At 40.8% G+C, this 27,700-nt stretch overlaps 1 protein-coding gene across 1 annotated transcript; it reads right to left on the bottom strand.

Moving 5' to 3' along the window:
• Positions 1 to 436: 436 nt before the first annotated feature.
• On the bottom strand, positions 437 to 27,325 carry dazap2 (DAZ associated protein 2). Its single transcript, XM_073071133.1, has 4 exons — positions 27,177 to 27,325; positions 18,772 to 18,893; positions 6,188 to 6,388; positions 437 to 1,305 (listed from the first exon to the last, which is right to left on the bottom strand). Exons 1-4 carry the CDS (start codon positions 27,187 to 27,189, stop codon positions 1,177 to 1,179), a joined length of 465 nt encoding a protein of 154 aa, XP_072927234.1. The 5' UTR covers positions 27,190 to 27,325; the 3' UTR covers positions 437 to 1,176.
• Between the last annotated feature and the right edge of the window lie 375 nt (positions 27,326 to 27,700).

Below are 27,700 nucleotides of genomic sequence, written 5' to 3'. Positions count from 1 at the left end.
AGATACCAGCCTCTTATACTAAGGGTGAAAAAACATTTGACCTATCTGGGATACAGGAAACATCATGCCGACCAACACAAAGATTGTAATGATACTGAACATAATAACTCCTCCACTGCAGATGACTTGGTTCTTTAGCTAATGTTGCCAGTTCCCAACTTTAAAAGTTGGCCACTGATTTTCAGATTTTTTTGTTCCAGCCTTGGGACAGAAAATTCAAATCAGTAATTCACTTCAGAAGCTCAGAAATTATTGACCAACTCTGCTCGCCTTAGTTTCAAAGCACAAATTATAATCTGTGATGTAGAAAAAGCCAAGAAATAGGCAGACAATTACCCTCACCCTACAACAAGAAGTTTCAAAGCAAAATAACTGAGGTATTCTTCCACAGAGTTGAACTTGCAGTGAAATGAACTGGGCCATAAACACTAACAAATAAGTGCACTAGAAGCTTTTATTTTTACATATAGGAATTTAACAGTCAGAGCAAATCAGAGAGAAAACTAGCATAATATGATGATCCTTCAGAAAGTGAGCAAGATAGGAGAAATAATTGCCTCCCCTTCAATTATTTGCACAAGAATCCAAGTAAGAGAATTCAGATGCATTTAACAAGTTAAAAATAAAGCTCAGATTTCCATAGACCTCAGTAATTAGCGCAATTAAACCCTTTGAGCACGGCATTAATATCTATCAAATTTGCAGCTTTTATTAAAATGAAAGATATTATCACTGTTAATTTTTCATGTTAACCAGCAATATACTGTACATAAAATCACTGTGCCGTGGTTACATGCAAAACCTTTGCAGCATTGCCAAATCAGTAGTGAAAATGGATTAGACACAGCAGTCTGTGATCTTGAAGTACTACTGGTTGATAAATGTTAACATTGAATCATCTTAATAAATGCTACTTATTGATGATTTACGCTTTTTTGTTTTAATTCTAAAACGTTAAGGCACAAAACAAAGCAGTTACTTAGATTCAATTCAATCCATTTTGTTCTGTTAGCAGTTCCTCCTGCTGCAGAGGTGTACTACAATTTTTGATCATACAAAGTGCTTTTACAAAGTGCGAAGAGGCCAAGCTATCAAGAAAAGTCCATTGTTTGTCTAAATAATTGGTCTAGTTCATTGCTTCTTCCACTGTACGTTCTTGTTGAGGCCTTCATCGAATTACCAGATAGTGTAACCACCATCAGAACCTCCGGAAGCCCAGCTGCCCTTTTTCTGGGTTGCGATGACATTGCTACCCTGCATGGCTGCAATCTGAGCTGCATTGGGAGAACAACCAGGTGGAGGTGGCTAAATAAAGAAAGAAAATAAAGTGTGCTTTTAAACTTAATAAACATTGTTTGGTATGTATAAAAAAAGTCATCTTAAATTATAAACTTTTGAGTTTCTAATTTGCTTTTCTCTCCTATATTCTCCTTTCAGAACATTTCCAGCCAGGCAGTCCCTTGTTTTCATTGGCAAAAGTCAACTGATTGTGGAAGCAACCTATTGTGAAGGCACTTTATGGTTGGTTAACAAGCAAAGCCCGATTTGAGCCATTTGATTGCATTCTGGCTGTACTTCACAACACTTCCTAATTTTGTGCATGACACTTGATCCACTGTCATTGTTCAGAGTGGTCTCAGTGTGCCTCAAGACATTTAAGAGACGAGTTATTTGTGGGCGACGACATTTTATTTACCCAAAAAATGCTAGTGCCAGCAAGGAAGTTGAAAAGATCCAGTTAAAACGAGTCTTCCATAGGGCTCATCTGAAGCACAACGTACAGTGATCCGTCATGCTAAAGGAGCCACTAGTCAAAGAATAACACGTTGGTTCAGTCACAAACCCAAGAAGCAGAGTGAAATTTGAAAGCCGCAAAGCTGAGAGTCTCCTGCACTGTTGGATAGTAGCATTATTGATTACATCAAAGTTTGGCAGCATCAATTTCAGCAGATAAACATATTTTGATAGCTCATCACATGCCCTAAAAGTCACAAATATCTGACATGAAAACCACCAATGGTCAGCCAGATGTGCATTGAACTGACTGATTAAGGTTCGAAACTCATTTACACTGAGGATCACTGCACCAAGCCAACACAAATATGAGATCAGGTGAGAGACCTAGGCTGCTGTAATATGAACTCAGTGATCAAAGTTAAAAGGTGGTCCTATAGAATGACTTTGCAGAATAGAAAGTTCAGAGAACAGGGTGGGATTAACTAGTCCTTGAAGTCTTTCCATTCTCTGCCAGGCATAAATCAGGTGTCTAGCAGAATACTCTCCACCTGAAGTTCCCATCACACTCAAGAAGCCCAATGACAAAGCAGCCCACTTAATTGAACATGAGAAAGCAGAGGAGCAGGGCAGGTTAATTGATCCTTTGAGGCTACTCTACTATTCATTCATACCTTCTGCCACAGTGCCACTTTCCAGCACTATCCCAGTATCTCTTAACATCCAGAAATGTATTGATTTCTAATTTAGGTCCTCAGAGATTGAGCCATTACCACTGCAAGGTAGAAAATTTCAAATATTCACCACCCAGAGAGTGAAGATTGTTTGTCATCTCCCTCTTAAACTATGCTGCTGCTCCTGGACTCTTCACCTATGGAAACATCTAACTTGTTAAGCCTTTTAATCAATTTGTAAGTTTCAATAACAATGCCTCTCATCTAAACTATCAAGAACACAGTCCCAGTTCATTCTCTCCCTGCATGGGAAATCCACCACCCCTGGAGACCGCCTCATGAATAGTACCTCATTTACCACCAATACAGTGACTCCATGTGTACCATCTGCAAAATGCAGTTACTTATCAAGCCTGATTCCACAGCACCTCCCTAACATGCAACCACTACAAAGGAGGGCAGCACAACCTGCAGGTTGGAGACACAAGAGGCTGCAGATGCTTGAATCTGGAGCAACAAACAAGATGCTGGAGGAACTTAGCTGTCGAACAGCATCTGTGGAGGGAAGTGAGCAGTCAATGTCTTGGGTTGAGACAATCTCCAGGTTTCTCCCCAAGGTGCACACCTTCTCACCTCAGAAATACATTATCGTTCCTCAATTACTGTGGGATCCAAGTGCTAGGACTCCCTATGCGAGAGAACTGTGGAAGAAATTTCATCAGAAGGACAGCTGCAATCCAAGAAGGTAGCTCACCACCACTTCCTTAAGAGTATTTAGGTATGGGCAATGAGTCCTTGCCAGCGTCATCATCATCCTGGTCGGGATATCGAAGGGGCTCACCTGGTCAGAGGAGCCGGTTTGGGTTCAGAGGAGCTGACCTGACTGGAAACCGTGCTGCTACCCTCTACTCGGAAGCATCGGAGTTGGTGCAGAACAACCGTAGGAGATTGTCTTGGACATTTCACTTGCAATCACAAGACTCTGTTGGCCAGTGATGATGTAAGTTGTCGCAGGCCTGTTAACCGTGTCTGGTGGAGGGACAGACAACATGAGAGCTGTGTAGACTCAGTTGTAGGGAGGACCAGGTCTCAAGCCTCGGGCTTGCCTCCTGCTGTAGACCAGATAAGAGACACGGAAGCGCTACAGCGTGGCATCCGAGTTCAGCTGGGGCCTGGCCTCTCCTGTCGGTGCTGCCCTCAGGTGTTCGATCGATGGAATGACAGGCTGGATTGCATGCATCTGTATACTGCCAGGAGACTGTACCATTGATTGCTGGACATTGTCGCTCAGCGTCTTGGACCATATACATGGGGTTTTTTTTGAGTGAAGATGCTTCTTTGCTCACTATTTTGAGTTATGTTACTCGCTATTTTTGAATGTTTGGTTGCTATTTTGAATGTTTTGCACCTTGGCCTCAGAGGAACACTGTCTCGATCAGCTGTATCTACTGTATGTATGGTTTGAATGATAATTAAACTTGATTTGATTTGATCCCATAAATGAGCAAATAAAGACACTACATTGCAGATTGCAAACTGAAATATTATGTCAGCAGTTGCCCTGTATTTTGACACCAAAAATAATTGGGAAAATAGAGTGCAATGGTAAATGACATTCAACATGAATTAATGCAGGTGGGGGACATCTGGCTTTTACAGAACAATATGCAGAAATCAATGGAAAAGGCAAACATTGCTCAAGGGGAAAAACACAAATCCCCAGATACGACAGCTGCCTCATACAAAACACTCATCCATGCCTAGGTGGAGTATGGTGTACAATTTTGGCACAGTACCACACTCACAGGGGACACTGTGATCTTAGAAACAACTAGATCAGTGGATAGGTGCATTTAAGCAAGGAGAAAACATTGCCCTGAGGACTTTACATTGGAATAAGGAACTTAAGATCTTCAGAGGAATAGAAAATTATTCCAGGGTATCCTAGAAGCCAGGTCAAAAAAGCTCCAGGCCAATAAAAAGTAAATATGCAGTTGAGTCAGGACATTTTCACAGGACAGTCAATGCAGAACAACCTACCCCCATAGAAAACAGAAATAGATGATGTTACAATTTCTTTTAAAAGAGGGTAAATTGGTTTAGTACTGCTACATGTACCAAGGTATAGTCAAAAGCTTATTTTGCATATTGTACAGATCAATTCATTGTAACAGTACATTGAGGTAATACAAGATAAAACAATGACAGAGTGCAGAATAAAGTGTTGTAGTGCAGAAAAAGTGCATGTGCAGGTAGATAGGTCGGTGCAAGGCCCCAATGAGGTAGATTCCGAGGTCACAAGTCCATCTTATCATAATAGGAAACCATGCAATAATCTTGTAACAATAGGATAGAAAGGTCCTTGAGCCTAATGATAAGTGTTTTCAGGCTTTTGTATCTTCTGCCCAATGGGAGGGGTGAGAAGAAAGAAATGTCCAGGGTTTGATCTTTGATTATGCTGGTTGCTTTTCTGAGGCAGAAAGAAGTATAAGCAGAGCCCATGGACGGGAGGCTGGTTTCTGCGCCGGGACAACTCTCTGCAGTTTCTTTTGGTCTCATGCAGAGCAGTTGCCTTACCAAGTCGTGATGCATCCAGATAGCATGCTTTCTATGGTGCACCGATAAACATGTGTCATGGTCAAAGGGGACACGTCACATTTCTTCAGCCTCCTGAGGAAGTAGAGGTGCTAGTGATCATTCCTGGCCGCAGTGTTAACGTGGTTGGACCAGGACAGACTGTTGATGATATTCATTCCTAGGAGCTTGATGCTCTCAACCCTTGACCACAGCACCGCTGATGTAAACAGGAACTCTGCACTGCAACTCCTCCTCGCTTTCCCTGAAGTTAATGACCAGTTCTTTTGTTTTGCTGACATTGAGGGAAAGGTTGTCGGCTGGTGGCGCAGTGACATCAGCACCAGACTCCAGAACGGAGGTTCCCAGGTTCGAATCCAGTCAGGCCATTCCTGAGTACGCTTTCCATCTGTGCCGGGTTGAGTGTTGAGCTCGCAACTCGACCTCGTAAAATGAAGTAAAAAATACTGCGACATATCTGTGTGAGGAGTGGCGCACCACACAGTCTTTCGTCCCGCGCCTTGTAAGGCATGAAAATGTCCGACGCTGGCCTCTCATGCCTGTTGAGTTGACGTCATCATCATCATTTGTAACACCATTGTCACTAGGCTTTCAGAAATGAAATGGGCTCATGTAGCTCTTTGAGACTACAGAGAATGGTGTACAGAGTTGCAAGGGGAGGTTTGAGATCCAATGATGTGTAACCATGCTTTTCTGGAACATGGTTCATAGCTTTAAGAAAATCAGAGAAGTATTTCTCAAAGCTTTGCCACAGCTTTCTTTGCCCTGCATTATTTTTGTTTCTGCCTCCTGTTGGTTAATACATCTAGAGTAATACATGGGTACAGTTCAACACTGCCCCTTAGCATGTCGCGAATATTGCTGAAACTGATACTGTTTCAAATTTTTTTCTATGTTAAACCGAAGACAATATAATTTTTTTTAAATTAAAAGCACAAAGAATATCAGGAAATGCAGGACAGTGCATAAAGGTTTTCATTTATATTTCATTTTATTCCAGTAGATTAAGATTATTAGGCATCATCATTTGGGAGATCGTAGTTGCTTTATACTTGTAGCTGATTCTGTGTCAGAATACACCTATAAACTCGCGTGAAATGCTTTCAAGCTAAAACCAGAGAGCACATTAGGTAAGGTTGTAAGTTGTACTGTGGCATACAATGCTAGCTGTCCATAATACTTACCGGGAGATTAGCAGTGGCTCCTGCCCCAAACCTGGCACCTGCATCAAATGCACCTTCCACGACCACAGTAGAGTGTGGAGGAAACACTTGTGGTACTGCATAGTACCTCACAGGCATGCCTGCCCCTGCTGGATTCACTTGCATTTGCGCTGAGACTGGCACATAAGGTGGAACATGGGCATATCCTGGTTGGCGTTGGATCTGAGAGGTAAACAAATTCAAATCAATTTATCATAAAGCTAAAATCTTGATATTACAATCCATTCATTGAAAGTATACGGTACTGTGCAAAAGTCTTGGGCACATATATATAGCTAGGATGCCCAGGACTTTTTCACAGTACTGTATTTCTCAACGTGAAGTAGAAAGAGAGTTTATAAATCTGGCAGGAGCAAAGGATGTTGGGAATGGCAAGAGTGGGGCGCCGCGGGAGGGGTGTGGGGCAGCTGCCAGAGAAGGAGCGCCAGAGGCAGTAGGGAGGGGGGTTCTCAGGTGCAAACACACCTAGCCCTGATACACTGGGCAAGACCATTTGATTCCAAACAGTTAGTTTGTTCATTATTACAGACTGTCTCTCTGGTGCTTCTCACTCCCTCCCCTCTCCCTTCCCTTCCCCTTTTCCCAACCATGATTTCCTTCTCCCTGTACCCTTCCCAATCTCAGTCCACAATAGAGGCCCATTGCAGAATCAGGTTTATCATCACTCACATATGTCATGAATGTGTTTTCTTTGCAACAGCAGTACAGTGCAATACATAAAATTACTATAGTACCGTGCAAAAGTCTTGGGCACCCTAGCTATATACGTATAGATGCCTAAGACTTTAACACAGTACTGCAAAAGGGAACAAGTCTGGATATACTCAGCAGGCCCACCAGTGTTTGTAAAGAACAACACATTCATGTATCATCTTCTTATGGAGGGTCTGTGACATAGAGGATAATTTAGAAATGGGGAGGTCCACCCAATATTTAGTCCCAATTTCCAACATTTGTGTTCTTCCATCTGCTCTTCCTCTGAAAATTCTGTCTACGCACCTCTCATACAGTCATTGATAAAACTGGAGGCTGTAACTTCACTCCAATTGTAAACCAGAGAAACAAATGCTTTAGTTTGAGCATTCCATAGTAAAACAGGACTAATGATCATATAGTAAAAGAGCCTTTTGAGAAGAGAGATCATAATGTGTGTGGAGCCAGGGGATGTGAATGAGATATTTAAAGGACACTTCTCACTCGTATTCATCAAGAAGGATGAGGAAGATCACAAATTCAGAGAAGAGTGTGTTAATAGTCTAGAGCATGTCAGCCTTAGTGAGGTGGCGATAGAGGTCTTCAAATGTGTGTATAAATCCCCAGGGCTGGATGTGATCAATGCCAGAATGTTACTGGGGCTTTGATGGAGATGTTTGCTTCTGTATTAGCCGCAAGTGAGGTACCAGAAGGCTCGATGATAGCTAGCATTCCTAGATTTTAAAACGGCAGCCAGGCCAGTGAGCCTTACGTCAGTGGTAGGGAAATTACTGCAGACAATTCAGAGGGACAGATTTTATGTAGGAAAGGCAGGGGGTAGTCAGAGTTAGTCAGTACGGCTTTATGTGGGGGAAATCCTGCCTCATTAATCTGAGTTTCAGGAACAGCTTCTTCTCCTCCACCTCAATAATTTTCCCCTCTCTTTTTCATTATTTATTTAATTTTCTTTTTTAATATATACACTTATTGTAATTTATTGTAGCATTTTATTATTATATATTGCAATGTACTGCTGCAGCAAAACAAATGTTTCATTACACATTGACACCCTCCGTTATTCAGGGTCAATCATGGATATTGTGTCCTGGCTGTCTGCATGATACACAAACCAGAGCAGTAGGATATGGAGAGCAAGCTGTTGCCCATGCAGCAGCCTCTCCTTCTTCACACAGCTGATGAGTCCAAAGGAATGGCAGAGACCAATACAGTTTGGCACCAACGGTGTTGCAGGAGTTGCCAGTCAGTGTTGAACTCAACATAGTACTGCCTTAGGGACGCCAGCTCTGGGGTTTGAAGCCTTCCCCATGAGTGAGTATAGCCTCAAGGCAGCAAAGATTGAGATCAGAAAAATCTTCCTTCTCCTGGATGAACTTTCAACAACGACTGATGAGCCCCATCTGCCCAAAGTGACTGGTTTTAAGGTGCCAGTAACCCAACTTTACCCCTTCGCCTGTCAGTAGAAATGGTTGCACTGGGCTTAGTAGCTAAACCACATATGAAAGCCAGGAACTGGATATATGCCAGTGATATTAAGTCTGATTCGGATTCTGAGTGTGTTTTTTTGAGGAAGTAACTAAGATGATTGATGAAGGCAGGGTAGTAGACATTGTCAATGTGAACTTTAGTAAAGCATTTGACAAGGTCCCATATTGTAGGCTGGCCCTGAAGGTTAAGGAAAATGGGATCCATTGCAAACTGGCTAATTGGATCCCAAATGTTTCTAGTGACAAAAGGAAATGGTGGAAGCCCATGACTAATGGAGTATCACAGGAATCAGTGCTAGCACTGTAAGTTCTGATAATATATTAATGACTTGGATGTGAATGGACATGATTAATAGGTTTGTGGATGAACTGAAAACTATGGTGCTGTGGATAGCAAGAAGGATTATCAAAGTCTACAGCACGATAAAGATCAAGTGGAAAGTTGGGCAAAGCATTAACAATGGAATTTAAGTGATGCATTTTAGAAGTCAAATGGGGGCTGGTGAAGACAGCACGTGGCATGTCTTGGTCAGGGCATAGAATATAAAAAGCTACGACGTTATGTTGCAACTTTACAAAACACTGGTTAGACTACACTTGGCGCACTATGTGCAGTTCTGATCACCACACTGTAGGAAGGATGTGATTTCATTGGAGAGGATGCAGAAGAGATTCACCAAGATGTTGCCTGGATTGGAGGACTTTAGCTATGGGTTCATTTTCCCTGAAGCAGAGGACCTGGAAAAGGAAAAATTATAAGAGCTGTGTGTAAGGTTGTCAGATTCTTTGTCCCATGGTAAGGGTAACAAAAACAAAGTATAGGTTTAAGGAGAGAAGAAGGCGTTTCAAAGGCAAGTTTTTTTTCCTAACTACAGAGTAGTTGATATCTGGAACACACCACCAAAGGAGGTGGTGGATCAGACCCAATCACTACATTGAGGAGGCATTTAGACAGGCACAAACAAGCAAGACACAGAATGATGCAAACTCAATGCAGATAAATGTGTTTAATGTAGGTAGGTAAAAACAGTCCGCATGGACGCGATGGACCTGAGGGACTGTACAACTCTGTGAATCTTCTCCTCATCCTCATCTTCCACCACAGCGAACTCCACATCATCTGGCATTTCTACTACCTTCACTATGATGCCCCTACTGGACACACCTGTCATTGCTCCTCCACCCCAAACCCCCATTCAGCTTCTGAAGGGACTTTCACCCTGGTTCATTCTTCCATCTACATTCACACCCCTTCTCACTACATCTTCAGATGCAAAGTCTTCCCTTCCCAGCGCTCAGGGGCTTAAACAATCCCTGCATGTGAATTGTTGCTTCACCTGGAATTCTTCCAATTTAATGACCTGCATTCACCACTCATGATGTGGAACCCATTGCTGATTAGGTGACCGCTTTGTAGAACACGCCTATTTGGCCCACCGAGCGTCTGATTGTCACTTCAGTTTTTTTTATCTCACACCCACCACTTTTGTCTTTGATCTCTTGCACTGTTCCTACAGTAGACCTGATGAAGTGCATCTGGCTAGGCATGTTCTGGGACTCAACAATTACAGAAAAGCAGTCTTTTCAGTTTGTATCAGAACTGGCCAGTCTTGATGAAAGATCATCAATGTGTGACTTTAACTCAGTTTATCTCCCTGGACAGTCATTGCCCGAGCTACTGGGTAGATCCAGTATTCTCTGGTACTTCAGATTTCCAGCAAAGGCAGTGTTGTGTCTCACAGTTTCAATGTCATTTCTCTCTTCATTCATCTCCCTCTATTGACCCCTGATCCAGGCAGATCCTCTGTGATTAATGAGCCTTCAGCACCACCACTGCACAGCATTCAGTCTTTCTTGGTCTTGACCCTATCATAACTATTTCTCACCACCCCTCCCCATTCTCTACCACTTAAAATAAGGTTTCTTAACTCTTCTCGTTTCTGATAAGAGGTTATTGCCCTGAAATATTAATCCTTTTTTTCTGTCTGACTAGCATTTTCTATTTTTATTTCAGATTTTCAGCATCTTAGATTTTTTTTTTGCAAAAGACCTCTGAGATTTTTTCAACACAACTGAACTGCCAAGTCATGGCGGCTTTCAGAATGAGCGAGATCTGGAGAAGGAATTTGAGTTTCTGGTCGAAGCCGGAGACTCAAAGAGAGGCAAAGGGAGAAAAACTGAATCTTATTATAATATTTCACCTCATAGCTCCTGTGACAAAGATTGGTCATTTAATAGCGGTGTTGCACACACCTAGGGGTGGGTGAGAAAGCAACAGTGATTCAAATAAGCCTTGCCCTCTGTCCTTCTTGTTCTTTTTATGTCCTCCCTGCCTGTCGTGGAAGAGAGGCTGTCCAAATCAGAATCAACACCCAGGAGGGAGAGGAGGTGTATGATTCGATGTATGCGATAAATAAATTAACCTGAATCTGAGACAATGGGACAGAAGGGAAAATGAAAGAGAAATATGAACTTGGAATTAAAGAGGAGAGACAGGAGACAGGAGATGTTGGAATCTGGATTAAAGAACTGCTGGAGGAACTCAATGGGTCAGGCAGTATCTGTGGAGGGAAATGAACTATTAACATTTTAGGTTAAGGTGCATTATCTAGACTGGGAAAATGTCCAGATGACGCATCTTGACCTTTAAAGTCAACTGTCCATTTTCTTCCAAAGATGCTGCCTGACCTATTGAGTTCCTCCAGCATCTAGTTTCTTTGCATGAATCTAAAGACTACTACTCACATGGAAGTTAAACATCAATATGTACTCATGGGGATTATGTACTGTTGTTTCTAAATAACTTTGTTAAAGCTATTTGTGTGACTAACTTTGCACAAAATACAGTCTACAGAATGCAATCAGTAAAAGTTTGGTTTTTTGCACGGTTGTTTGGTGTTGCCATTTGCGCTATTTGGTTTTTTTTGTGCTTGGGGGGGGTTGGTGTTTTTTCTTTGAACGGATTCCATGGTCTTCTTTCTTGGTTTTCTTTGTTTTGTGGCTGTCTGGAGAAGACAAATCTCAGGATTGTATACTGCATACATACTTCGATAATAAATGTATTTTGAATCCTTTATTGTTATGTAAATTACACAAAGATTGGACAAAAACAAGTTATAACTGTGATTACAACTGAAGATATTAATTTTAGTCCAAGTTGTAAAAAAAAGCTAGGGCACCTATTTATTTCAATGTTGTACACTGTAATTAAAGACTAATCTCGAGGCAAAAAAAAAATATTTGTGTGAGATCCAAAGCAAAGAGAAAGGCCAGAGATACTCAGCACCTCTGCAGGGAGAAGCAGAGTTAACAATTCACCTTTCATCATCAGAACGTTGACTTCTGGCTGTTAACATAATCAGATGAACTGTCCTGCGACAAGCACACTGATACAATCACACAGAAGGCACACCAGCGTCTTAATTTTTTAGGAGATTAAAGAGGTTCAGCCTGTCACTGAACAAGCTTCTATAGATGTACTGTTGAGGTGTCCTGACTAGTTGCATCATGGTCTGCTACAGCAATTCAAATGCACAGGAGTACAAGATGCTGTGGAGAGTAGTGCACTCAGCCTAATACATCATGTGCACGTCCCTCCTCACCATTGGTAGTATCTACTAGAGGCGCTGCCTCAAGGAGGCAAGATCTATGTTCAAAGATCTCCACCCTTGGGGCCATGCCATCCTCTCAAAGCTGTCATCAGGCAAGAATTTCCTTCAATCATTCAGTCCTTGAACCAATCAGAACAACCTTAAGCACTACAGTTTAGCAAAACTGTGACAGATTTAGAACATAGTAAATAGGAGCAGGAGTAGGCCATCTGGCCCATCGAGCCTGCACCGCCATTCAGTATGATCATGGCTGATCTGGCCATGGACTCATCTCCACCTACCTGCCTTTTCCCCATGACCCTTAATTCCCCTATTATACAAAAATTCTATCTAACCTTGTCTAAAATATATTTACTGAGGTAGCCTCCACTGCTTCATTGGGCAGAGAATTCCATAGATTCACTACTCTTTGGGAAAAGCAATTCCTCTTCATCTCCGTCCTAAATTTACTACCCCGAATCTTGACTCGATGTCCCCTAGTTCTAGTCTTACCTACCAGTGGAAACAACTTTCCTGCCTCTATCTTATCTATCCCTTTCATAATTTTATATGTTTCTATAAGACCTCCTTTCATCTTTCTGAATTCCAGCGATTACAGTCCCAGGTGACTCAATCTCTCCTCATAGTCTAACCCCCTCATCTCTGGAATCAACTTGGTGAACCTCCTCTGCACTGTCCCCAAAATAAGGAGACCAGAACTGGACGCAGTACTCCAGATGCGGCCTCACCAGTACCCTATACAGTTGCAAAATAACCTCCCTGCTCTTAAATTCAATCCCTCTAGCAATGAAGGCCAACCTTCCATTTGTCTTCTTGATAGCCTGCTGCACCTGCAAACCAACCTTTTGTGATTCATGCACAAGCACTGCTGCAATTTTTTACTATTTAAATAATAATCTGATCTTCCATTTTTCCTTCCAAAGTGGATGGCCTCACATTTACCAACATTGTACTCTATCTGCCAGGCCCTTGCCCACGCACTTAACTTATCTATATCTGTCTGCAGACTCTCCGTATCCTCTGCACAATTTGCTTTTCCACTCCATTGAGTGTCATCAGCAAACTTAGACACACTACACTGGCCCACTTCCAGATCGTTAGTGTATATAGTGAACAGTTGCGGGCCCAGCACCGACCCGTGGCACACTGCTCACCACTGATTGCCAATCATAGACACACACATGTATCCCAACTCTCTGCTTTCTATTGGTTAACCATCACCCCCAACTCCCATGCTAATATATCACCCCCAACTCTATCCATCCTTAACTTACGGATAAGTCAAGTATTTTTTTCTTTTTAAAAAAAATCAAAATGTAAGAAGTGGCGGCTGGTGAATTGGGGGGGGGCAGTGAAGAGAGAGGGCTAAAGAACATAAGCTCCACTGGGAAATAATAGCTCAAGAATCATTCCCCATTCTCTCCATGTACACTGGAGCCAGCACAAAACACTATTTGAAAGCATGCCACCAAAACCAATTTGTGATAAAAGATTTGTTGGTAAAATAGACAGCAACTTCAAAAATGAATGCAAACAATATTGAAAGAGGAACACAGCATTTGTTTTTATACTGGCAATCCCACCTGTTTATCACCTATCCCCAATCCCTGCCTTACTACCAGCACCACTCCATCCCCAAGCAAGAAAGCTCACAGTTCTGATGAAAGTATCCACAATTCCCAGAAAGTACATGACCCCAGGCTGCAGTCGAATTACATAAACTGGAGATTCATTTCAGTGCATGTGACAGAAGCCTATTAGAACAAGTGCTCAAGGGTGGTAGTAGAGACAGCTGTGAAAAGCAAACAAACTTAACTAGCCAGGTACAAATGCAATTACTTTTCATTGTTCCTTAGAAAATCTAGCTACACAGAACATTCTGTATTCTGTGGACCTCAATAGTATGCTCAAAGAACACTTTCATGATTTCAGGCTGGCTCATGCACTTTTAATCAAAGCTTCCATCAAAAGAAACTTTGTCCATCTCAAGGAAGAATGTGCTTAATTACTGTTTCATCTCATTTTCATCAACCATTCTTCAGAGCTACTAAAAAGGGGAAAAGCCTTTTGAATTTCTACAACAAGTTTATCTTGCAAGTTTCCGACGTACAGGGAAGAGCATTCTGGTTGAATCCCAGCCTGTTACAGAGGCTCCAACATACAGTATCGAAAGAGGCTGCAGAGAATTATAAGCTCGGCCAGCTCCACCCTTCCCCACCATTAAGACAATCTTCAAGAGGCAGTTCCTCAAGAAGGTATCATCCATCATTAAGAACCCTCACTATCTGTGACATGCCCTCTTCTCATTACTACCATCAGGAAGGAGGTACAGGAGCCTAAAGACCCACACTCAATATTTTAGGAACAGCTTCTTCCCTTCCACCATCAAATTCCTGAACAGTCCATGATCACTACCTCGTTATTCCTTGTTTATGCCTAATTATTTTGTAATTTATATCTTTGTAGTGTACAACTGCAAAACAACAAATTTCATGGCATGCAGTACAAGTTAGTGATAATAAACCTGATTTTGAACAGCAACATTGTACCTGGATCGAAGTCATTGAAGGCAGAAAACTGTTTTACAAGAAACTAGAAAACTTGACTAAAACTGTACATCCTATTTTAAAATACTATCCAAACTGCCAAATTTTCCTTCTATCACAATGACATTACCACAACATGCATCTCACCTCATGCAAGCATCCTTATATTTGAGACAAACCACATTTAGGAAAAAAAAACAATGTGTTCTCTCAAAAACAATGCTACCACAGGGAATAATGAGAGGTGAGATCCTGCCATTGCATTTGAACTCTCAGTAGACCAAGCCAGTAGCATATAACATTGTCCCATTGGTAACAGAATACAACTGGTGTGCAATGCAACTAAAGCTAACAATACGCTAATATCAGCAGCTAAAGGACCAGTGTATTCCAGCAACCTAAAAGGCATCATAGATGTGTTGACTAGGTAATTGTACCTGCCCAAAACAGAAGTATAAGAATAGCCAGGTTATTCAGTCTGTCTTTGGAAATCTACAGTTTTGGCATCTCCAGGATTTTGCCACTATTCCCCAATGCAAATACTATGCTAGGTACTGAAAATACCATTCCTGACATTACTCACGAACCTGTTTCTTGCCAGTTTGTACAAGCATCCCTTTGCCCTGCACTCGAGATTCCACTTGAAATAGCGTTCAAGATCTACTATACCTTTGCTGGTCTATTTAGTATTGGTGAAGATATCCATCTTATTCAGCTCCTTTCAAGAATGATGAGTCCAAGATTTTCCAAACAGACCTTGGACACTGAATCTAAATTTCACTTGGCTAGTCTGATACATAAAAGAGATAAATTTTGCATCTCAGTGCCTCCTACCAATGAGAAGGTTAGAGTGGGCAATTGCTCAGTTGTGTGCTACTTTGACAGGTATAAACATGTAGAAGCACCCTAACATTTCCATAGGGAATTATTTTGCAGAATGGAGCGACTAATCAAGAAATGAATTGCTCATCATCAACACTTTTGTCTAAGAGCATACTTCCTGTCATGAGCAATAAACAAATCCAAAAGTCATGACTGTGATGCATGGTATAAAATTTCCTCAATTCAGCTGATACCCTTTATTTTTTATATTTGGAATCTCAAATATGAGAGACACAGAGACACAAATTCTCTCTTTAAGGAAACATTACAATCCCCCAGTTCAAAACACACCATCCTCATCCAGAATTGCATTGGTCAAAATCTCAGGAAGAATATCTTTGCTTGTGCAGAAACAACCAGACTAATGGGGCCACTAAACCACAAATGTCGAGTAATCAATATCACCAGTTTAAAAACCTCCATCAGTCAGAGTCACAAACAAATAGTGTAGAGTACAAAAGCAATGTACAACATGATCTAACTGCTGGATTGTAATGTCTCTGCTGAACAAAGATGTCCCTGCATGCTTCTACAATGGCCCTCCCAGCATTTCTGCTTCTCACAGGTGGAGGGTATAGTGATAAACCAGTATCAATCCAATACTCTCACCAATGCTGTAAAGAAGCTTGTCAACTGCTACACCTCCCTTGACAATTAATAGTCCCAGGTCTCTTGACAGGGAACAATTACCTCCCATTCTCCTGCCTCTCAGAGAATTTATTTCTGCTAAATGCTGGAATTTCAGAAGAAACTGGGAGCCATTGAGCTAAGATGGTTGTGGTCTGCACCTTTGGTAATATTATGTTGTAAGGCCTCAGAAGAATGAATGAAGCTTGTACAAGGAGAATTTTCGATACTAATGTATCGGGGAGGTAATGTATCGGGAAGGGAGGTAAATGTCTGAGGAATGAGGGGCAGGGGAAGAAAGTGCTGGCTGTAAATATATAAATATGGATAGATACATGCACTCAAAAATGGTTATGGAAATTGCTCAGAGATGTATACTATACACATGTATACAGTACTGTGCAAAAGTCTTTGGCCCAGGTAAAAAACAAACTTTGTAAAGCAAAGAAGCTTTCAAAAATAATGAAATGAGAAGTTTCTAAATATTTAAAGATTGACTATAAAAAGCAGTCAACAGTAAAAAGCTAAAGCAAAATTTTGTGTACTACCCTTTAAAACTCAACAGTTCCCTTAGATACACTGTTATGTAGTTTTTTAAGAAAATTGGCTGGTAGGCTATTCCAAGCATCTTGGAGAACTTGCCTGTCTCGCTTGCTTCTGTCTCTTCAGGTAATCTCAGACAGCCTCAATGGTGTTGAAATCAATTCTCATAGAGGGATCAGAAGTGGAGAGAGTGAGCAGTTTCAAGTTCCTTGGTGTCAAGATCTCTGAGGACCTAAACTGGTCCTAATATATCGATGCAGTTATAAAGAAGGCAAGACAGCGGCTATACTTCATTAGGAGTCTGAAGAGATTTGGCATGTCAGCAAAAGTGCTCAAAAACTTGTATAGATGTACTGTGGAGAACATTGCATAGGACCAAAGAAGCTGCAGAGGGTTGTAAATTTAGTCAGCCCTATCTTAGGTACGAGCCTACAAAGTACCCAGGACATCTTGAAGGAGCGGTGTCTGAGAAAGGCAGCGTCCATTATTAAGGACCTCCAGCACCCAGGGCATGCCCTTTTCTCACTGTTACCATCAGGCAGGAGGTACAGAAGCCTGAAGGCACACACTCAGCGATTCAGGAACAGCTTCTTCCCCTCTACCATCCGATTCCTAAATGGACATTGAATCCTTGGGCACCACCTCACTTTTTTTAATATATGTATTTGTTTTTGCACAATTTTTAATCTATTCAATATACATATGCTGTAATTGATCTACTTATTTATTTATTTATTTATTCTTCTTTAAGCTTGAACAGCACATCTTGAAACTCCTGTCTGCCATGAAATTTCAGCTTGGGAGAGACCTTGCTGATGCTGGATGACCACCTTGTGTCTTGTTGCTATGCTCACTCTTGCTCTGGTGTAAAAATTAATGACCTGAAGGTTAAACTGTCACATCTGCTACACCCTCACCTTTTAGCTTGATTGGCCTTTGCTCAGTTTGATTCCTTTTGCACCTGTTTCTGTTTCATTTAATCATTTTAGTTCATTCAACTCAGTATCATCAATCAACAGCATCCTGCTTGTTATCTTTGTTTAATCATTCACTGGGCTGTATACCTACAAAGTCATCAAGTTTTTATTTGAAAAGTAATCTATTACTTAATATGTTACTTTCTATAATAAATAACAAAAAAATTACTTTAGCATTTAATTTTATGGAAATGAATGTTTGGAAATCTCAAACTTGTCCTTTTCTGCTGACACATTAATGCAGAAGACAAAAAAAAACAACTAAAATACATATGAAAATCTAGGGTGCCCAAGTCTTTTGCACAGTATATACACACACAAAATTTGATCTGTAACAGTCCATCATCTCCTCCAGGTTTAATCAATTTATACTGACCACATGAGCTTTAACATATTATTATTCATAAGGATATAAGAAATCGGAGCAGGAGTCGGCCATCTGGCCTGTTGAGCCTGCTCCGCATTCAATAAGATCATGGCTGATCTGTCCATGAACTTAGCTCTATCTACCAGCCTTTTCACCATAACCCTTAAATCCCCTACTATGTAAACACCTACATATGGGTTGTAAATATATTTAATGAGGTAGCCTCTTCTGCTTCCTTGTGCAGAAAATTCCACAAATTCACTTCTCTCAGGGAAAAGCAGTTCTTTCTCATTTCTGTTTTAATTCTACTCCCCTGAATCTTAAGTCTATGTCCCTTAGTCTTGTCCCCACTGCCATTGGAAACTACTTTCCTACCTTTATCTTATACAGTATATCCCTTTCAGAATTGTATGTTTCTATAAAATCCGCTTTTATTTTTCTGAATTCCAGCGAGTATAATCCTAGGTGACTCAATGTTTCCTCATAGTCTAACCCCCTCATCTCCAGAATCCAGCTGGTGAACCTCCTCTGCACCACCTCCAAATCCAATATATCTGGCTCTCACGGTTACTATTGCCACAGGCCAATGCTCCCTCAAGACCCACTCCTGGCTCAAATTCTACTCTGCAGTTAAGTTCCCCTCAACCTAGGAGTCAGGAGTAAAGGAGCTAATTTTCTGAACTACAGTATGATTTACCATACTATTGATTAAACAAGGCACCGTAGTGAAATGAGCTGGAATTGCATTACGGGATGTCATCCCCGTGAAAAGTTGACGCAACTAGGTCGCTCACCTCTGCATACGATGGAGGTGGTTCAGTATAAGGTGGTGGTTGAGGAAACTGAACAGTGGGCACATACTGGGGCTGAACCACAGCTGGTTGTCTGGGATAACTTGCCTGCCGAGGATATGAACCTAAAACAAAATTGGGATTGGGGCGGGAAGGGTGAAGAAATTCAAAACATGAAGACATTCAACTGTGAACATTAAGACTTTACATTTGAAAAATAATACAGAACTGATAACTTCTCAACCTGCACCCATTATTTTTCAACATATAGGTAAGGGGGAAAACATGCCCCTGTGAAATTAGCATACATTGTGGAGAAATTGAGATAAATCAGCACAGATATTTCCCCACACCCACAGAAAAAAATTAGCAAATATGTCAAATAATGGTAGTGAGAGTGTGGAATGAACTTCTCACACAAATGGTACATACAAGCTCGATTTCAACATTCAAGAGAAGTTTGGATAGGTACATGGGTAGTAAGGATATGGAGGGCTATGGTCCAGGTGCAGGATGGGAGGAAGCAGTTTATATGGTTCAGCACAGACTAGATGGGCCGACACGCCTGTTCCTGTGCTGTACTTTTCTATGACTATGACTTTCTAATATCAACTGTATTTCAAGGTGTCAACCTGACTAGCAATACAGCAGCATTCCAGAAGCCAGGAGTGAACTTCACAGCAGGCAAATGGGGAAAAAAATGTAACGCCGATCACAGCCATAACAAGCCTTACAAAGGTATCCAGAAACAGCCGAATTTCTGACAAGTGGAGAATACAAGGAAAATAAAAATCATAACCAGCGGTCCCCTTTTTAGAAAAATGCATTATTATATTTTAAAAGGAAGATGGCAGAGTGTGAATTGACAAAAATATTTTAGGTGACCTAAATGCCATTTGATAAACTAATAACAGCATCATAATGAACTACAAGAATCAGAACTTGCATTTTGATTTTACTAAGAAACATCATAACCATTGGTTTTCAGAAAATTATCAGTCAACATCCGATCCACCAGCACATGTTTTGCTCAGCTTTTTTTTAAAAAAACACACCAGATGTTATATTTGTTAAAAATAAACCAATGTTCTGCATGAAAGGGCCAATCATAGGAAAGATGCGGCAGCTTCACAATACCTCTGACACATTATCACAGATTGGCACACTCCTTTCTTATTAGCTGCCAGTTCAGCTTGGGCAGGAAACATAGAAGTATGTACCTTTCTGCCTTCTACTCCCTTTGAGCATAGATATTGACTCTAAGCCAACACAGTTGTGCAGCAGTCAGTACTGCTGCCTCAGCCTCAGAGGCTTGGGCTCAATCCCGACCCTAGGTGCTGTGTGGAATTTGCACATTCTATCCAAACGTCTCTTGAAAGCCTCTAATGAATTTGCCTCTACCATCATTCCAGGCATCTATGACTCTGAGTAAAAAACTTAACCCTCATATTCCTCTTGAGCCAACCCCCTCTCACCCTCAATGCATGCCCTCTGGTATTAGACATTTCTACCATGGGAAACAGGGTTACTCAGATACTCTCTGTCTACTCTATCTATGCCTCTTGTAATCCTGTAAACCTCTATCAGATCTCTCCTCAGCCTCCGGCGCTCCAGAGAAAACAACTCAGGTTTATCCGGCCTCTTGTGATAGCACACACCCTCTAAACCAAGCAGTATCCTGTTAAACCTCTTCTGCACCCTCTCCAAAGCCCACCTTCCTGTAGTGAGGTGACCAGATCTATATGCAATACTCCAGATGTAGCCTAACCAGAGTTTTATAAAGTTGCAACATAACCTCTTGACTTTTGAACTCAGTGCCTCAACTAACAAAAGCAAGCAATCCATAAGCTTTCTTAACCACTTTATCGACCTACGTAGCCACTTTCAAGGAACTATGAACTCTTAGCTATGAACCTAAAAGAAAATTCAAAACATGAACACATTCAACTGTGAACATTAACATTTTTCATTTGAAAAATATTACAATGGATTCTGATTAATTGGGACACATTGGGACAAGTACATTTTGGCCCAATTAAATGTGTTATTGACAAAGGAAATCATCCAGTGTAAGCATGGTGTAGTGTCCAACAGCCAGATAAGTACACACAACGGACGCTAGTTAGAAACTGTTCGGCAACAGTCTCCTGTCCCAATTAAGTGACAGTGTCTCCAATAAACAAAGGGATCCTGGCTATTTTCTCAATTAGTTTTTATTCTTTAAAGGTTGTCCCAACTAAGTGGCTGCCCCAATTAACCAGAATCCACTGTATAGAGCTGACAACTTCTTAACCTCCACCCATTTATTTTATATATAGGTAAGGGGAAAAACGTGCACCTGTGAAATTAGCATATACTATGGAGAAATCAAGATAAACAAGTAGATATTTCTCCACACCCACAGGGAAAAAACTGCAACCTTGAGTCAGTTCCTCTGTTCAGTTGATAACCTGTATCCTTGTGACAGAGCAGGGATAGATGATCAGAATATAAAACCAATAGAACAGAACACCTATATTGTTGATGCCTTGTATTTTTGCCACAAATAACTGAGTTATTTGAACTGAACCGCCTCTGTCTTATTGAAAATGTGACAGAACTTGGAACAGAGAAATTGTTTCAGAATTCTGTTGCTGGGCACATGAAGGATGGAGCCTATTGTAGTCTAAATCTCAAAAGCATAGAGATGGACAGGACCATAAAATTGTACCAGGTCTGACATCTTCATATTTAATCACTCTTTCCCTCAGAAGGCCAAAGGTTGTGTTGATGTACCTGAAGAAGATGGTGAATTTCATTGTCAATTAACACCTTTTCCAAGAGGTGTCTCAGAGATGTGGGAATTTTCCAGAGTCTCGTTATGAATCTCTATTGCCAGAAGGCAGTGTAGTTCAGTGAGGACATACTGATAGGACACCCTTGTTTTGCAGGATGTTCAGTCCAGGGCCCATACTTTTGTATGTCTCAATGAATGAATCAACAATGTCTTGGCGCTCCACACTGAACACATGTATATGCAAACATCAGCTGCAGACAACAAATCAACACTGAAGTGGGAGTAACTGGCTCTGGAGGGGAGGGTGTGTTGGTTGAACAATTTCCTTTCTTGCAGCTTAGTTTCAGTACAGCAGGAAGCAAGTTGGAGACAAGGGACAACAATGCAGGAGGAAGGATTGAGAAAAAGTTGGAGCAATGCCACAACTTTATATCACACCAATCTGCACTGGGATTTTAGTTCTTTATGGCAAATATACAATAAGGCTCTAGAGTTATCAAGGATAAACGTTATTTGCCATACACATGTATTAGGAATTTGCTGCTGTGGTGTGTTGGCACAACATGCAACAAAAACAACATTCATCTACTATAAAGAATAAAGAAATGCAGTGGATTCTGGTTAATTGGGGCAGCCATGTATTTGGGACAATTCTTAAAGAATAAAGACTAATTGAGAGAATAGCTGGGATTCCCTTTGTTTATTTGGGGCACTAATCTGCTTAATTGGGACAGGAGACTGGTGCCAAACAGCTTCTAACTAGCATCAGTCACATGAACTAGTGTCGTCATTAGACACTACACTGCTCAGAGCAAACAGTTTTTAAAATAGCACCAGTTGCATGTGTTTGTGTTCAAAAAGCAGTGATTTTTGTTACTGATAGTTATTGAGAAATAAGCAGTAAAACAACTCAGAACTGTTTTGCTCACTGCAGTTTCAAGTACTCAGGCTTGGAGATGCCAAAAACAGCCAGGTGTGAAAATAAAACAATTTCACTACTTCAACGAGTTAAGAACTACAAACAATTTGAAGGTATCAACAATCATCATGAATGTTACAATGAAAATTTGGAGGATGCAATCATCGAAAGTGTTGTATGTATGCAGTCTATTATCTGCACTAGGTGCCTGCACTAATTTTGTTCATTTATATTCAATCAAAAGAACAGGGCAGTGTGTTGGTTGCCTGTCGTGTCCGACGATGACAGTGAAACCTGTGCGAGAGCTTTTAAAGTGGAAGTGCCATTGCACTGGGACAGTTCCACTCTCTTGACCTCAGAAATGCAAGTTCAGTGTTACGAGAAGACATCACAAACTGGGGTCTTCCTTGGTTGTAGTGGATGACCATGACTTCTTCTGTGCCTTGTCGTGCCCTTCGTTCTCCACGGAGCGTTGTAGAACTGCCTTCCCGGCCATTGGATCTCACTCTTACTCTCATCCACCCAGTCTGCCAGAGCTAACTTCACATGCTAGGACAGGCGTGTCCCTTTTTCACTGGGTGCAAGACCCTCACCTGGTTTAGCCCACCTGCCAAAGCGGTGTACCAGGGTGTGTCTGCTGTCACGTGCTAACAGCTATTTGGAGCCACAGGTGAGAGCTAAGTGTCCAGTGGGGACCAAACGTGAGTGTGCTGCCCTAGAATGAACACAAGCCCCTTCACCAGAGGTGCTACCCCTCCCCTGGATACCCTATACATCACAGCAAACATGGATGAATTCCTCCATTGTTACTATTAGGAACTAAATCACAGTTTTATAATAATGTAGTCACATTGGTAGTGTTCTAATTTGTTCAGTATTTCATTTAAATACATCATTTACTCTTCAGCTAAATGGTACTTTGTCTTTTTTATTCCTTTGTAACAAGTTTATGAAACTTTGGCTAATTGGGGCAGCTACTTAACTGCGCCAAAATGTACTGGTCCTGATATGTCCCAATTAACCAGAATCCATGGTATATAAAACATAAAGTTAGAGGTTAAAGTACAGATATGGAACAAAATGTGCAGAAACACTACCATGTATTTACAATGTAAACAGCATTATAAAAAGTGGTTTAAAGTATTTTGAGTACATTGCAGTGACTGAAATTATAGATGGAGGGGGCTAATTAGAATGGTTGATCAGATTAACTGCCTGGATTTTAAGATTGTGTGAAATTTGCGTTTTAATAGCCCTATGGCACTTATATAGATGCTGTGTTCTATTGGTCCCAACTCTTCATTCTGGATTTCCTGAGTTTAAAAAAAGCATTTTCTCGAAACTGCTATTCAGTGAGGTAAACAGAAAGTGAAACTATAAGTACTGGCCACTGGATGGAGTTGCTGTTTTGTGCAGAGAAACAAAATGGATAACTAGTGAATGGAAAATTTAATTCTAACAGTATGCAGTGTTCCCAGATTAGGTGGAGCATTTTGCAAGTTGCAGAGCAAAACTATCCACAATTTGTTCCAATAATGGGGGATTCAGGGTTAACGATAAACTGGATCGTTATTAACAGTTTGTCTTGGTTATACAAAACAAAACAAATCTCCTATTGTTGGAGCAGAGTGGAGGAAATTTTACTCTGGGCTGAATTGACAAAAATTCTCCCTCATGCTGAAATTTTAACAGCCAGCTGTTAAATCTTTGCCATCTGGGCAGGATTAAAATCAGGACCACATATCTAAAACAGTTCGATAATTCAGTCCACCCACATCTGATCCTTTACTAGAGTCAATTAGAAAAAGTTGCATTTCCCCTTTGTGCTATACAGTTCTTTCTTCCTCACCACTTTTCAGGCCCAAGTTCAGTTCATTCAAAATACCATAGTGATCTTCCATTCTCTGGCTCCTTGATTATAGGACGACTTAAAAGCTTGATATTTGAAAATTGCTTCTTCCTCATGAGAAAATGTCTGCACTTTGTTTTGTACTTTGCTCACAATACCACGGTTATTGCTCCCACATTTTTTTTTCAAAAATCACTTCCTCCATCCTGTAACCTCCCTATATTAAAAATAAATAAAGACTCATCACCTGCAACTCCAATTCTAGGTGCTCAAAACTCTGAAGTCATTGTATTCATCAACACTGTAAATCCTGTGGGCATTGTATCACAAGACATTTTGGTTTTGTTTCCTTGTGATATACCCAAATCCCTCTAGGTATTTTTTGCTTTAAGTCTTGTTGCAAGAGGATACTGCCATGGCAGAGTAAAATGGTATTTTCCCTCTGGAGAAAAATAACTAATTCACAGGCATATGGATGACGAGGCTGATGGTTAAAGAACCACAGTAAAATGTATTTGCACTGCTCAGTGACTTACCTTAGAAGCAATAAGTCACTGCACCAATGTGGCAGGTTTGAATCAGAGCAAAATATTTAATAGTTATAAAATTTAAAATATTGAAAGCTGTCACAAAAATATTGAGTGTGGTGTGGAATGTTGGCCAGGCCTACCCCATGTATTAAAAGCAAAACAAACCCTACCACATTAATCATTACCCTATCAATCTTCTCCCAAATGTTATTTTGAAAGAAGCATCATAAATAAACTGACAAAAGCTCAGCCTGGGTCAGGTCTCATTAGGGCTTTGGTACATGGACAAAAGACTAGAATTCCAGATGATCTACAAGGTTGTTGCTAAGACTTGGTGGACTGGGTTACAGGGAGAGTCTCGACAGTCTAGCACTTTTGTTTTCCTTTAAAGTGAGTGAGACTAAGGGGTGAGATTATAAAGGTGTATAAAGTAGATGGAGTGAATACACTCAGTCTTTTTCCCCAGGATTGGTGAGTCAAGAACTAGAGGGCCTAGGTTTAAGATGAGAGAGCTGAAATGTAATAGCAACTGGAAAAACAACTTTAAAAGATCAAGGTGGTACATATATGGAACAATCTGCTAGAGGAAGTGGTTGAGACAAGTAAATGACAACATTTAAAAGGCAGTTTGACAGGTACATGGATAGGAAGGTTATGGAGGTTTATAAGGTTTTGGACCAAACATGGCCAAATGGAAGTAACTTAGATGGTCATCATGGCGAGCTATATGAATCTGGGGCGATAATGCTTGCCTTTGACATCAAGACAGCATTTCACCAGCGTTTAATCGAGACAAAGCTTTTCACTGTATCTTGGTACATGTGGCAATAATAGACTAATATTAATTGAGATACTAAAGAAACCTAGTAACCTGGTCAATAAGGGAGAAGGGGTGGGTACGCTGAGAAATTCTGCACTTCTAGAGTCTGTCATTCCTTGCATAAAAGATGGTGGTTGTTATTGAGGACCTGTCACCTCAGCACTGGGGCATTTTGGAGGAGGTTCCTGACGGCACTGAGCCCAGCTCTTTCAATAATATTCCATGTTCATTGAAGAATGTACATTATTCTTTTCCATTCACCTTTTCTCAAATAATGTCCGACTTAGGCAAATATCTCATTGTGTTAAGGTTCTTGAATTTCCCACCGAATAGCACTGGGGGAGTATCTGCGCCATAAAGATGGCAACATTTCAAGAAAGCCCACCATAACATTTTAAAAAGTTAACTAAGAACAGGCAGTAAATTAAGTCACTTTCAAGGATACCCACATTCCAAGAATTAGTAAGAAATGTGAAAAATAAAGCAACTGATTAAGGAAAGCAGGTTATGAATTGAACCTAATAGAAGAGCACTGTACCGAAAGGGCATGCATATTGTGAAATTATGTCATGGAAATTATAGAATTTTCTTGTGGACAAATTGGCACCTGTTTTCTTACATTGCCACACTGATTACACATCTAAAGTGTAAAATAGCTGTAAAGTCTTCTGAGCTGGCTGGAAGACATGAAACATTGTTCCAGGAGCACAATTTATCAGTTTACTTTGTATCCAATAATTACTCATTAGTAGCCAACAGTATAACCTCCCTTCCCCCCCCCCCCCCCCCATACAAGCTGGCGTACAATTATGAGTGTTGTTTATTAAGTTGTATGCGTGTATGCATACTGGGAGAAAAGTACAAAAAAAATTAGTGTTCTCATTCTCATCCTTCTAGTACGTGCACAGGTACATTTAGAAATCACAGTCAGCTACGATGATCCTCCCTGTCCATGTCGATTATCCTTTTCATCCATAACAACACTAGATAGATGCCAAGAGACACTTCCTTCCTTCTCAGAAAGTCATCAACATGGTTTCAGATTGGAGACCCTTCTCATTTGACCCTATTCCTTTCTTTGCAGATGCTACCCGACCTGCTGAGTCCAGTGTGTTTATTTTTACTTCAGATTTCTAGCATCTGCAGATTTTCCCCCCAAAGGGTCCTCAGGGGAGAACTGAAAAAAGCACAACAATGTTCTTCAATGGCTAAAAAAGAAGTTGCACATACATTCATGTCAAACAGGCCACCAACTGCAAAAATAAACGTTAGAAACAATGTTCGTGCAAATAACTCAAACAAAGGATATTATTCTCCAGCTGTATTTATCTCATTTATAATACGCTTTATAATCTAAGCAGGGAAATTTTCAGTTGGATCAGCGGAGTCGCCCAACGCTAGGCGGCACAAGGCTGAGCAACGAGAGAACTGCGGATCGCACACACCCCGATTATCTCCGATCCCTTCCTCGGTAATGAGGCCGTACTGTAATCCTGATAAATACCACACGTTACCTTTTTTATTCATGATGCGGCAAAACACGGTAACAAATGGCGGCTTCGCAGATTGTCGAGATCAGAGAGTTTGTTGCTACCTCGTTCGCTGCTTCGCTCTTACTTCCTTGTCAAGATTACGTGCAAAATTTCGTTTGACGCACGGAAACGATCCCAGACTCTTAAAGGGGGATTGATCTTGTTAAACTATTAATAAAGTTAAAAGATTTATTGATGGTTTACTGTATACATTTTTTGCGGTGTCCAATTTAGACAGATGGAAACAACTGAGACTCAAGATCTGTTGTCTTAAAGCACCTTTGTAAACTTGCATTACCATAGGGTATGACAATACTACACATTGAATACATTAAGCTATTTATACTGCTGGATATTAAACATTAGTCAACTGCAATTCTGATAAGAGAGCAAATTAATCCACATTAAGAAGACGAATAAAAGACAATATTTGTGCTTTTGCTCACTTACACCAACTGCAGAAAATACATGTTAGAATTATGGCTACCACAATCAGAAAACCTATT

This window comes from Hemitrygon akajei, chromosome 18, assembly GCF_048418815.1.
Source record: "Hemitrygon akajei chromosome 18, sHemAka1.3, whole genome shotgun sequence".
NCBI classification, from domain to species: domain Eukaryota; kingdom Metazoa; phylum Chordata; class Chondrichthyes; order Myliobatiformes; family Dasyatidae; genus Hemitrygon; species Hemitrygon akajei.
Note: the sequence above shows the minus strand (reverse complement) of the source record. Positions and strands in the feature narration are given on the sequence as shown.